A 13,673-nucleotide genomic window follows, 5' to 3' on the forward strand; every position below is an offset into this window, starting at 1 on the left:
TATATATGTATGTATCTATGTATACTCAGGTTGATATAGTAGAGTTTTACCCATCTTTATCCAGGTCTCTACTCTGTAGAGCACAAAATTTTGCTAAGGAGTACGTTTCTATTAGCAATTCCAATGTTGACATTATTTTGCATGCCACGAAATCTCTACTTTTTTTTTGACAACACAGCATGGGTCAAAAAGAATGGAGACTCCTTATTCAATGTACCAACAGGTGCATATGACAACAGAATTGTACATGTTAATAGGTATTTACATCTTATACAATTTGAATATAGAATTTCCTTCACTAAATACAGGATTATATAGGGATGATTGCCTTATAGTTACCTTCAATATGAACGGGCATGATCTTGATGGCCTTAGGAAGAATCTCATTGCATTCTTCCAAAGAATGGGTTTAAGAATCATGATAGACAAACCTGAACAACATTAATTTCTTAGACATAAATCTAGATTTAGAATCTAATAGCTTTAAACCCTTTCATAAGCCTAATGAAAGGCTATTCTGTATGTGTGTGTGTGTATATATATATATATATATATATATATATATATATATATAAGCCACTCTCATATGTTGTAATGTTTTATGGCATGCAAGTGATACTAAAGAAAAGTCTTGCAAGTAACAAGGTATGGCATGTTCAGAACACTATTATAAGTTGGCAACAGTGCATAATATGTCACCAACATAATATGCTACAATATTTTCCCATAATGTCTTTTCAAAATGTATAATTTATAATTTTGAATTTCTATTATTTCAATGTTTGTCTAGATTTACATTGATATTGAAAATTCATCAATTGTTTTTGAGTTATTTTCAATGTAAAACAACAATTCAATATAAATTTAAAATTTAAAAAAAAAAGAACTTGCAAAGCCTTTAAAATATTATATGATTGTTTTTCTTGTTGTGGATCCTTTTAAGATAACATATTGCTAAAAATAACCCTAGTTCAATTAAACTTAATGAAAATATGAGTATCATCAGTACCTTGTGACTTATGTGTTGAAACATTAAAACAGCTGTATAAGGAATAACTATTTCACCAACTCCATTGGCCATTAATGATGTGTACAAAATAATGACATCCAACTCCAAGAATGATCCAGCCCATGTCATTACAGATGGTAGAAAAGACGATTGAAAGAAACCGTACCCTGACGAACCAACCCAAATGTAAGCAATTTCAAATTTGAACAAGAACAGGGTTGTTGTAAATATCACTAAACCTACAAAATTGAGGGTGAGTAATACTTGCATGGATATATATCTTGAGAGAAACACATTAGTTATTCTTCCAAGCAAAACTGAACCCCAGAACAGTGCAGTTATAGTGGCCATAACAGATTTAGATTGAAACAGTGGAGATGATATTCCATAAAGGGTCAATAAATGACTATAGGTTATGATACTTCCATATACAGGAATATGAAAGAGGAAAATTAAAATAATGAAGGCTAGTTTGCCTTTTAGATTTACTGATCTGACAGAAGGTAAATCTAATATGACAGTATAGTCAACTCTTTTTACCTTCTTCAGTAGTTCTTCAATAAAATAGTAGAAGAATGCCAGAATTGGTGGGACTAATATAAGAGATACAATCATGTAGGGATAAGAAATCCTGTTAGGGGTCGTATAACAAGTGTCTTTCGTGCATTCAGTGATGGAAGTGATGTTGGCATTTGAATAAATAATCGAGTGGCTCTGGAATGCTCTGACTATGAATGCAATGGTGAGTCCAGAAAAAGCTGAAGCTACAGGCAAGCTCAACATTTGCCAATTATGGTTTGATGGAAATAGGCACAGGCATAATGCATAGCAATCTGAAAAATGAAAAAAAAAAGTAAAAACAGACTTTTACATTAAAGAATAAAAGGTACAGTGAGTTTGTAGAAATAGTACGGTACTAAGTTTCAGAGTCTACACAGCGCATACAATTAGCATCTATATTTAATTGTATCTCTGAATAATATGCTGATACTTTAAATAGTTTCTTGCCTCCAAATCAATGGCATCTCTGTTACTGCTCACCATCTAGTGAGGATAATTCACATCACCGCCTCTTCTTTTTTTTTTTGTTTTTGGTTCTGAGTTCAATCCATGCTATAGTCAACTTCTCTTTTCATTCTTCTACTTAGCTGTCTCAAATGTATTGGGACTGAAACACTTTCCTCCACCATTGCATAAAACTGACAGAGCACCAACCAGTTAATTGCAAGGAGTGTGTGGTGTTATGTGACACGAAGAGGTGAGTTGCATTACCTTCACTAGATGATGAGCAGCTACGGAGATGTCATAGATTGGTAAAGTTTGGATTTGGAGGTGAGAAACTATATAAAATATCAGAGTATTATTTACAGATGCAATTAAATGAAGATGCTAATTGTATGTGGTGTGTAGACATGTTTCAGAACAAAGTTAGTGTATAGGATGTAGCCAAAACAGATGATATGCATTAGAGATAGAAAATATGAAGTAAGATGTATTTTTTTATATGTTGGCATCCAGTTTGGCCTGAAGTTCAAAGACCTTTGGGTAGAAAAGGGAGATTTGTCCAATTGTTTTGATATTTGATTTCATTCTTCATATTCTTTTAGAGTAATTTTCTTGAGAGAAGAAAACAGCCAAACAACTGAACTTCGCAAATACTTCAGAAATGACAAAAAAGAAAAAAGTATTCCAGCTTTGCTTTTCCCTGCAACACCCTGCATCATTTATATAATATAACCTGCTTTTTATTAGTAAAAGTAGAATATTTCTTTGCTTTAAAGACCAAAGTTGCTTTATCATGTTCTACCTCGTTTTATACTATCATTGGCTGCTCATCGAGAACATAGTTAGATGCCTAAGTAACTGAAAATATCTATCATAACCACCGAACATCTGATGAATCTATTTTAGCTTTTCTGAATGTTCTCATTGTTAGTTATGCACTGTTTAATAGACTGCTGGTCACATTGTCATAAGTTCAAACTTTTCTACAACCATTGTAACCATGAAGAACTAGGCTTGTACTCTCCCTGCTTTGTTACTAAAAAGATTGGTTCTACTCTTATTTACGTTTAAATGGTTAGATGTAGGAACAATCTTGAGTAAGTAACTCAACCTACAAGAAATAGAAGCCAACTCTGTTTCAAATCACATTCTAAGGAAAGAGAACATATTGGATGATATATTTTTAATATACACAGGAAAATGGTTGGTCTTGATGGGAATTCATTTGATTATAGGCCTACTCACTCAGAGATGACCTAGGGTTGAATAATAACATTATCTGGTTTATCCAAATTTATGACAGTTATCCCAATTATGTTAGTGTCAAAAGCAGTAAGAGGTACTTACAAGCATCAACCAATCCTTTCGAGAGGCCTTGTAAAAAAAATAGAATTAGAGTATTTGTGAGATTTCCAGCCAAAGGAATGAAAAAAGTAGCTATGGCCCCTAATAACAGACTGACAGTTATAAATAGATACATGCTTTTAAATTTTAAACATGCACTGCTAATAAGGATTCCAATGAAATTTCCTGCAGATGTGGTTGGCAAAATAACGTTTATTTCATTGACATGTCGGTGAATATTCTCTGCAAGGTCTGGTAGACTTGGACCAATAATACCATTGTTGAAACCCTGAAAAATCATTATAAATTAATAAATATGAATATATTTAAATAGATAAATTACTTCATACGCATACAACAGAAATAAAAGTGAAGTAAATGGAAACAACAAGCTAAAGGTAAGGAAAGATATGTAATGAAATAAAGTAAAATAAAATAAAATAAAGTATGGGAGACATAGATCTAGAAGTAAGCCAAAGGAGTTACATTTTTAGAGTTACTTAGTATTTAGATTACATGCTATTAGTTTAATTACCAGTATAGATATGCGGAGGATCAATGATACATTTATGGACATTGTACAACTAATATATACATAATTTATATGAAAGACTTATTATAGCTAATTAGTTGATATATTAAAATATACATTAGATATATATATTTGTTTGTTGTCACTCCGTCGCTTACGACGTCGAGGGTTCCAGTTGATCCAATCAACGGAACAGCCTGCTCGTGAAATTAACATGCAAGTGGCTGAGCACTCCACAGACACATGTACCCTTAACGTAGTTCTCAGGTGAAGAGGATTCAGTTCTCTCAGTAAAATTAAGAGAATTTACAATACTCTGTTCAAGAACAAGGATTTGATTTTGAAGGAAATCAAATCTTTGTAAAGGTTAATAAGCTGTTTTGCTTATAATATTATTGTTTCATTTTCAAATAATCACTGTCTTATGAATAAAGTTTGGTTGATGATTGTTTTATGACAAAGATAAAATAATAAGATTTATTTGCTTCTAGCATTCTTTTCATGACAGTATGTTTTGTCTGTTTTAGGTTGCAAAGATGTTGACTTTTACAGCAAGGATGTTGATAGGCAAGCAAAGTAAAAGGTTTCAAGCATCAGTATTAGCTGAGAGACCCTTCCAATGCATTTGTGAGGATATTATAGGAGAAATTGAATAAATGTGTCGTACTTTAAATTAAAAACAATTGTTGAGAATTTTAGTTAAAGCAAAAAGGGCAAGTTTTAAAATATGAAAAGCAATTATAAACAAATATAACTTACATTCAAGCAGAAAGCCCAACATAGCCAAACCAGTTGAAAATATTTCATACTTTCAGTTGATTCCATTAGCAAATTTGAACTATACAGAGAACACATAAGAGAAGTAGGTGACTAAGCTGCAAACATAAAATATATTCAAATTCAGTGTTTAATAGGCCATTGAATTAGAAATAATATTTGTTATATTATTTTCATTGTAAACATATAACAATAACTTTAAAATATCCATATGAATAATTGGATAATTATAATTCTAAACTGTGTTGTAGAATAGTCAATATGTAAATATTAATTATATTTCACTCATTATTCTTATCATTTGTAAAGTTCTGAGTTTTCTTTTATCATGCAAAAAGGGAATTGCATAATTGATGCTTCAATAAATTTTATTCAATAAAATAATTGCCATTATTATTAATGACATTTGCCCATCTATCAGGCAATTCAAATATTCCATCAGCATAAAATTTGACTGGGTTTGAAGGAAAAAAAGATATCTAGGTGCATTTTGACTCCATCTAAATTAAATGTTTTTCCTTGCAATGAGTTCTGTAGAGAGAAAAACAAGTGGTAGTTGGATGGTGCAACATCAGGAGAATATGGTGGATGATGTAAGAGATCCCAGCCAAGTTCATGTAACTTTGGGTAGCCAAAGACACATGTGTTTGGGCATTGTTTGCTTGGAACACTATCCCTTTCCTGTTGGTAATCTCTGGCCTCAATTCCTTGATTTTTTTTGTTCAAATTAACCAACTGATGACAGTACACATCAGAATTAATGTTCTGGTTTTGTGGGAGAAGCTCATAATAAATAATGCCTTTATGATTCCCACCAGACAAAAACCATAGTATTTTTGGCATAGACGTTCATTTTTGGTTACTGTTTTGGGGGGATCCTTACATAAACTCCAGGATCTTTTTCACATTACATTTTCATACACATTCCACTTTTCATCTCCAGTCACAAGTTATTTCAAAAAAGGTATGGAATACTTGTCCAACGAATTCTTTTCTGAGAGTTTGTGAGAGACCCATACATTATAGCAAGAAATGTATCGTAGCGTCACTAGGTATTTATGAGCCGTACTTTTAGAGACTTCCAATGCCTCTGCAAGTTCTCTAGTCGTGTTATTTGAGTTTTCTTTGGTTTTTGATTCATCCACTTTTGGAGGTCTTCCACTGCAACTGTCATCTTCCAAGCTAAACTCTCCAGCTTTAAATTTTGCAAATCACCCTTGAACAATTGATTCACCTACAGTATCATCACCATAAACTTCACAAATGTTTTATCAAGTCTTTGCAGTACAACAAAGTACAAATGAGTTAGGAGAAAAGTTGGGCTTAAGAGGCATTAGATGTGGTGTGCAAGAGAGAAGGCTGCATTGGTATGGTCACATGATGTTTATAGATGAGGATAGCTGTATAAAGAAATGCCAATTGCTAAATGCATAAGGAGCCTGTGGAAGAGGGAGACTCAGAAATATGTGAGATGAAGCAGTGAAGACTGCCCTCAAAATGTTGAACCTTTCATAGAAGTTCAACGAGAGAAAACAATGTTAGTGATTTTCAAAATATTTGTTTTTACAGTTGTTTCAACTAACCCTTATGTAATAATATAATTATGGAGTACATCCCCATTATTGGGGATTTAAAAAAAAATATGAATTAACAAAATTGAAATTCACTCTTGTATAGGCTGAAGATATAAGAGAAAAATAAAACAAGAAATATAGAAATAAGGAGGTAAAAAGAAATTTTAAAAACCTTAAAAAAACTTTTTTTTTAATCATAGGAAAGAATACAGGTTCTGGAGTTAGTAGTAGAAAGGTTAAGCAATAAATCATGTCAAGCTGTCTCAAATCCAATTTGGTATATTTTTTTTAGACTAAGCTGATACTAGTGGGTAACTAATCATCATAACTGTTACATTTAGTATAGCAGTAAACCAAGAGAGCAAAGATAAGATTGAGACATCAAAGAGCTATGATTTACAAACACATTTTTTACATGTCTGTACGAACAAATATCAACACAACTATATACATATATCTATAAATTTCACCTAATATGTATGTATGTATGTATGTATGTATGTGTGTGTGTATGTATGTATGTATGGAAGTGGATTGGTAGCACAATTAGAAAGGACACACCAAATGCAGCGAAAAGCACTTTACAGTGGAATCCGGAGGGATATAGAAAGAGGGGTAGGCCTAAGAACTCGTGGCGTAGATCAACACAAAAGGAACTAGAGAAAGGAGGACATTCATGGCAGAGTATAAGTACAGAAGCGAAAAATTATGCGACATGGAATTCAATTATAAGTGGCCTATACTCCGCGTTGGAGGGTTAAAGGCAAGAAGAAGAAAGAATGTATGCATGCATGTACTTTATTATTGTTATAGTCACCATCATCATCATCACCACCACCACTGCCACCATCATCATTTTTATTTAACATCCACTTTTCTATGATTGCATGGGTCAGACGTAATTTGTTGAAGCAAATTTTCTGGTCAGATGCCATTCCTGTTGCCATCAGGTTATGTTGCAAGAATGTAAAGGAAGAGGCAGACATATAACTTAAGAGTGAGGACTGAGATGTCTTGTGTCTTGCTGTACTCAAGAAGACCTGTTCTCCATAGCAGAAGTGTTTATGTTGCTTCCTTGCTGAAGAGGTTTGGCCTGCTAGACCCCTGTGCCAGTGCCATGTGAAAAACACCTGTGTAAGTGCCGCATAAAAACCATCCATGCCAGTACCATGTAATAACACTTATGTCAGCGCCACATAAAAGCACCCATGCTGGTGTCGCATAAAAAGCACCCAACACATTCTGTAAAGTGGTTGGTGTTAGGAAGGGCATCCAGTTGTAGAAACCATGCCAAATCAGACTGGAACCTGGTGCAGCATTTCTTATTTCTTTATTGCCCACAAGGGGCTAAACATAGAGGGGACAAACAAGGACAGACAAAGTGCGTAACTGGTACTTAATTTATTGACGCCGAAATGATGAAAGGCAAAGTCGACCTCAGTGGAATTTGAACTCAGAACGTAGCGGCAGATTAAGTACCTTTAAGCATTTTGCTCGACGCGCTAACGTTTCCGCCAGCTCGCCACCTTATGCTCCACCAATGCTGGTGCAGCATTTCTGCTTGCTAACTCTGGTCAAACCGTCCAACCCATTCTAGCATGGAAAATGGACGTTAAGGAATGGTGATGCTGATGTTGATGATTATATGTACACACACACACACACACACACCACATATGTATACATACATATATATACATGAACTGGCACTGTTGGTTACAATGCCGAGTGTTTCAGTTGATCTGATCAACAGAACATCCTGCCCTTGAAATTAATGTGCAAGAGAGACTGAGCACTCTACAGACACATGTACCCCTAATGTAGTCCTCAAGGAGATTCTGAACGACACAGAATGGGACAAGGCTGGCCCTTTCAAATACAGGTACTATTCATTTTTGCCAACTGAATGGACTGGATGAAAGTGCCATGCGAAAACCACCCATGCCAACACCATATAATAACATCTGTGCTTTGCTCAAGGACACAATGCATCACCAGAAATCGAATTTACAACCTTACAATCATGAGCTAAATACACTAAGCCACATGCTTTCACACACACACACACGCGTCTATTTACATGCTACAACTATTGCTGTAGCAGATTATCACTAATTTAACTGGATTCTAGCTTTAATTGTTACTAAGTTTTTACCCATTGCTACACTGCCAGTAAAAATATTTGTTAATTATGCACATACCTTTTTTTAATAATAGATAGTAAAAGCCTTTTTTTCTTTTTGAAGTCTATGTTGAGTTGTGTTGACAGACTTACCCTAACAATTCCAGCATTTTTCATCAAAACTTGTTTGTCACTATGGTGACAACACTACCTGTCTATCTATCTATCTATCTATCTATCTATCTGCCTGTTTGTCTGTCTATCTATCTATCTATCTATCTATCTATCTATCTATCTATCTTTCACACAGTCTTTCTAGCTCACTGCACTTCTCTTTCAACAACTTCTTCTCCTCTCATTTTAGCTCTATGTTGTGACAGGAGTTGTCCCCCTGTTGATTCCTCCCTGTCTTCCCTTCTTTCACATATATATATTTAATTAATATAATATCTAGATCAACTGTGTTATAAAATAATTGCTAGTATTAATTACTTTTCGTGATCAGCGAACATTGTACTGTTAGTATTGCTGTATTGATTGAGTCGCATAATTACCTGTACCAATTACTATCAATGGTTGGTTGATTGTTACTAGAGAACTGACTAAGCTGCATTAATTATCATTGGTTTCTATGTAGTCCAGTCAATTTATTAACAGCAGCTGTGCTTGACTGGTCTGGCTAGGGCATTGCCTCGAAGGGATATTTAATCACTTCAATTGACTTCAGTACTTCTTTGAAGTCTGGTACTTATTCTGTCAGTTTCTATTGTTTTACTGCTAAGTTACAGCTATGTTAACAAAGCAACATCAGTTGTTGTGTGGTGTGAGACAAACACACACTTACACACATATTCACATGCATACATCAACACACAAACTTTATATATATGCGTGTGTGCATATATGTATGTATATATGTGTGTGTGTGTGTACATGTATGTGTGTGTGTATTAGAACTTTTCACTTCATTACAGGTGGATAAATATAAGATATTGTAAGAACCGGTATCCAATACATGGGGTAATTAAATTATTAGAGATGTACCAAATGTATAAGGGAGTACGTTCAGATGCACCATTTAAACAAATTTGGGTATATAAACACTTAATGATTATACTGCATGAATAAAAAATATATTACGGAGATGTACTTGCATAGCAAGTGACCTGATCTGAGATCATGTGCTCAAACAAAAACAATTGCAGCATGGAATGTGTTTATAGCCATTTAAAAATACACAAAAACCGTTAAATTTAATTTGTCAAAATATTTTCGTCACTTTGAGACCGCGACCTGTTCACTGACAAAATTCTGAAGAATTCACATATCCAGTGAATTATGTAAAAACCTTATAAATAGTCTAAAGATTTTTATAAATTATAAACACTATGAAAGTATATAAAAGGATATATAAATGTATAAATATATCAAATATAAAATACAAAAATTAATAAAACAAATATAAAAATATAATATATTATACTGTGAGTTTTATGAAAAGAAATTATAAACTGCCAAACCATTTATAAGCTATAAAAGCTACATAAATGCATAAGAGGGTTTATAAATAGATAAAAAATTTGATAATATAAAGTATAAAAATTTACAAAATATCTTTTACAGAATGATGTAAAAGGCATAAAAGAGATATAAATAAGGATATAGAATAAAATAAAATAAGGATTATTTTATAATGATATTAGTATATCAAAAAAGAATTCCTAGACATATTATTATTATTAATGCAATATAAAATAAAATACATGTATCAATGATTTACAGAAATAAAAATACCTTTGGAAATGGGTTTATAAAATATTTCTAAAATACATTAAAGACAATGATCTAGGTAAAATAGTAACAGATCTTAGAGGGTATATTTTATACTTAGGGGAAGTGCAAAATTTAGTACCATAAAAAACCAAGTAATGTGCACACCTCTGTAATTTATGCAGGTGATTTTCAGGATAAAAATTATTTAAAAAAAGCTTCTACTCATGTGAAATTCACACCCAAAAGTTTTCAGAATTGCCGATATGGTCAGGGGAAATGGTTTTCAATTTAGTTGTATTTTGCATAATTTCACTTACTTATGATTAGATTTTATTTTCATTAAAAAGAAATAATTTTTGTTTAACAGGTATCACATTAAAAGCTATTAAATTACAAAGAATTTGTGTTGTTTATAATAAATTTTATTTTACATTTCTTGCCCACAAGAGATTATGTCTAATCTTTAACATACTGCTGTCTGTCTTCTCAAATCACTATCACAGGAAAAGTTGTTGATAAGAATTATCAAAAAAAACAAAGTCGATAAATACACAGGTGTTGCAAATTAAGTTTAATTACCAATAAACATCAGCTTGGATGACACTTTACTCAACCGTGTAAAATATGTAAAATGTGACCCGGACCATGATTTCTAGCATGAACATCAGATTTAGTTAACCATTTAATGGCTTTAATGAATTTATACAGAAAAAGCAAGCATTATACCGTCCAGCATAAATAAAAGTCATCTTCATTATATTTAAGCCCTTATTTTTTTTTGTAAAAACCTATTCTGACTTTAAATGAATCAACTTCCTGTATGAATGTTTATGTTTAGTACATCTTTTTTCAACAAAAAAAAAATTTCCAAAACTATTCTGGAAACAGTCTACTTGTAAAGTTTATTTCTATTTTTACTGAGAAAAAAAGCATAAATTACATGGGTTTTTACGGTAAACTATTATAAAATGTATGAAGAGATTCCCAAACTGAAGGGGTAAATACGTAATGTAAATATTGAAAACTTATAGATCAAAGGGGCTAAGGGTTACAAGAACGACAGAAACAATATAAATATTTTGAGCTCCATTATTGATGTGAATATGTTAAAGCAGCGGTGGCATCCTTTATATTTGAAGTCTATGCGGTCATCTAATGAGAAAGGTTTCTATATATATAACTATTTTTATTATAACTAACCACAAAAACAAACATTAACACACACATATATATAACTATATATATAATTACTTTCATTATAATTAACAACAAAAACAAACATTAACACACACATATATATAACTATATATATAATTATTTTCATTATAATTAACCACAAAAACAAACATTAACACACACATATATATAACGAGATATATAATTATTTTCATTATAACTAACTACAAAAATAGACATTAACACACACATACATATATATAAGTATATATATGATTTGACATTAAGAATTTTTAAAATTTTTTCTTGTATTTTTCTCCCTAGTAAGGAATGATCGGTTATGTAAGAAAGATGAAGAATTTGCCTGTTAATTAACAGCAGCACCAACACACACACATTAATGTGTGTGAGTGTGTGTGTACATGAGCAACTACTATAATAATACTCTTGTGTTTTTCTCCGTCACAACTTATGAACGAGAAATGGAGGGTGATAGATGAATAAGGAAGAAGTGATGGTAGACTGAAAGTGGGAGCATTTCAACTCTGTGTGAGTATATGTGTGTGTTTGTAAAAGGGGAGTATGTGAATGTTTATGTGTGTGCAATGGGAGTGGGGTTGTGAACATTCAATGCTGAAAAGAAAAATCAAACAGTGTTTCAACTCTTAGTGAGTATGTGTGTGTGTGTGAGTGCGTGCATATACAAGTGTAGAATGTGAATGTATGTGTAAACCAGCGTTCTTTCAGTAAAAAACGATGATCGATGTCACATCTCAAAAGACAACCACTGGATAACATTGACATGTGTATTAATTTGTTTTACCATCCATATTCACATATAAAATACTACAATTAACCCTTATTTTTGACGGCATGGGGCCATCATGTAGCATCCATTTTCCTGATTGGCAGGGGTTAGATCAATGGTTCCCAAATATTTTCGGGCTGCTGCCCCCTTGACATCCAGGCCACATTCCTAGTGTCCCCACCCCAACTATCACAGACATAGACCTCTTTTTGAAGCAAATTCAAAGCAACTGTATTTCACAAATAAAACTTAACCTAATGAGCCCTTTATTTTGTTGTTTTTACATGAATCACTACCCCATTATCGCCCCACTTTTCTTCAATGTCCCCTTGGAACTTTTCACCACCCCCAGGGGGGCAATACCGCCCACTTTGGGAACCACTGGGTTAGATGGTTTGACCGGGACTGGTAAGCTGGAGAGCTGCTCTAGGTTCCGATGTTTCGGGTTAGTTTCTACAGCTGGATGCCCTTTGTAATGCTAGCCACTTCAAAGAGTGTACCAGGTGCCTTTTACGTGTCATTGACATGGCACGGGTGCCTTTTATGTATCACCGACACTGACCATGACATTTTCTCAAGCATAGCTAAATAGCAACAGTCTCAATCATTTGTCATTGCCTCCATGAGACGCAGATCCATGTGGTCAGGAAGCAAGCCTCCTATAAAGCAAGCCATACCTGTGTCTATACATATATGACCTTTTACCTGAATCAGTCACCAGACTGCGGCACCACCTTGAATAATATTTAATCAAATGAATCAACCAAAGTACTTTTGTTTTTAAAGCCTGGTGCAGGGCCGTAAATACACCTACACTAACTAACACAAAGACACACACATATAAATATAAATATACGATGGGCTTTTGTAAGTTTCCATCTACCAAATTGACTCACAAGACATTGGTCAAGCTGAGGATATAGTAGAAGACACATGGCCAAGGTGCCACACAGTAGGACTGAACCTGGAACCATGTGGTAAGGAAGGAAGCTTCTTATCACACAGCCACACCTAATGTATGTAAGTGTGTGTATACATGCTTGTGTCTCCAAGGCAGAGAATTAGAGTAATATTGCAATGCTAATGTAAATGATGTTCAGTTTGAAATCTTAGTTATACTATGAGATGGTCTAATCGAGTTTAATACTTAGCACAGGTAAGATGAAGTAGATGTGATAGGAAGAGGAGAAATGGATGCAGGAGTTAGGTCCAGATGAGGACAATATACAATCATTAATGATAATAAAAGAAACAAAAGTAAGAATACTTGACAGTGGGTCACAGGCTGTGAGATTCTATTGAGTGATAGCTGATCTATCGTGCAGACATCGTTTCCTTAGAAGCAACCTAAAATATGTATATATGTATATGTACATATATCTGTGCAAACTATTCCAGACATCAACAGCATCCACAATTTACAATGATTGAGAACGAATATAGGCAAATACTAACCTTACCCCATTGTCTGTTGTAAATAGTTGTCCAGTTCAGAGAGGAATGTAAAAAAATGCTTAAAACTATTGAACATATTAAATAGCAATGCAATATAT

At 33.3% G+C, this 13,673-nt stretch overlaps 1 protein-coding gene across 1 annotated transcript; it reads right to left on the minus strand.

The window, feature by feature from the left end:
• Positions 1–16: 16 nt before the first annotated feature.
• LOC128247637 (sodium-dependent glucose transporter 1A-like) lies at positions 17–13,673 on the minus strand. The gene is made up of 4 exons (XM_052967509.1): positions 13,576–13,673; positions 4,650–4,765; positions 3,362–3,647; positions 17–1,842 (listed from the first exon to the last, which is right to left on the minus strand). Exons 2-4 carry the CDS (start codon positions 4,743–4,745, stop codon positions 899–901), a joined length of 1,326 nt encoding a protein of 441 aa, XP_052823469.1. The 5' UTR covers positions 4,746–4,765; positions 13,576–13,673; the 3' UTR covers positions 17–898.

Source organism: Octopus bimaculoides, chromosome 4 (assembly GCF_001194135.2).
Source record: "Octopus bimaculoides isolate UCB-OBI-ISO-001 chromosome 4, ASM119413v2, whole genome shotgun sequence".
Lineage (NCBI taxonomy): Eukaryota > Metazoa > Mollusca > Cephalopoda > Octopoda > Octopodidae > Octopus > Octopus bimaculoides.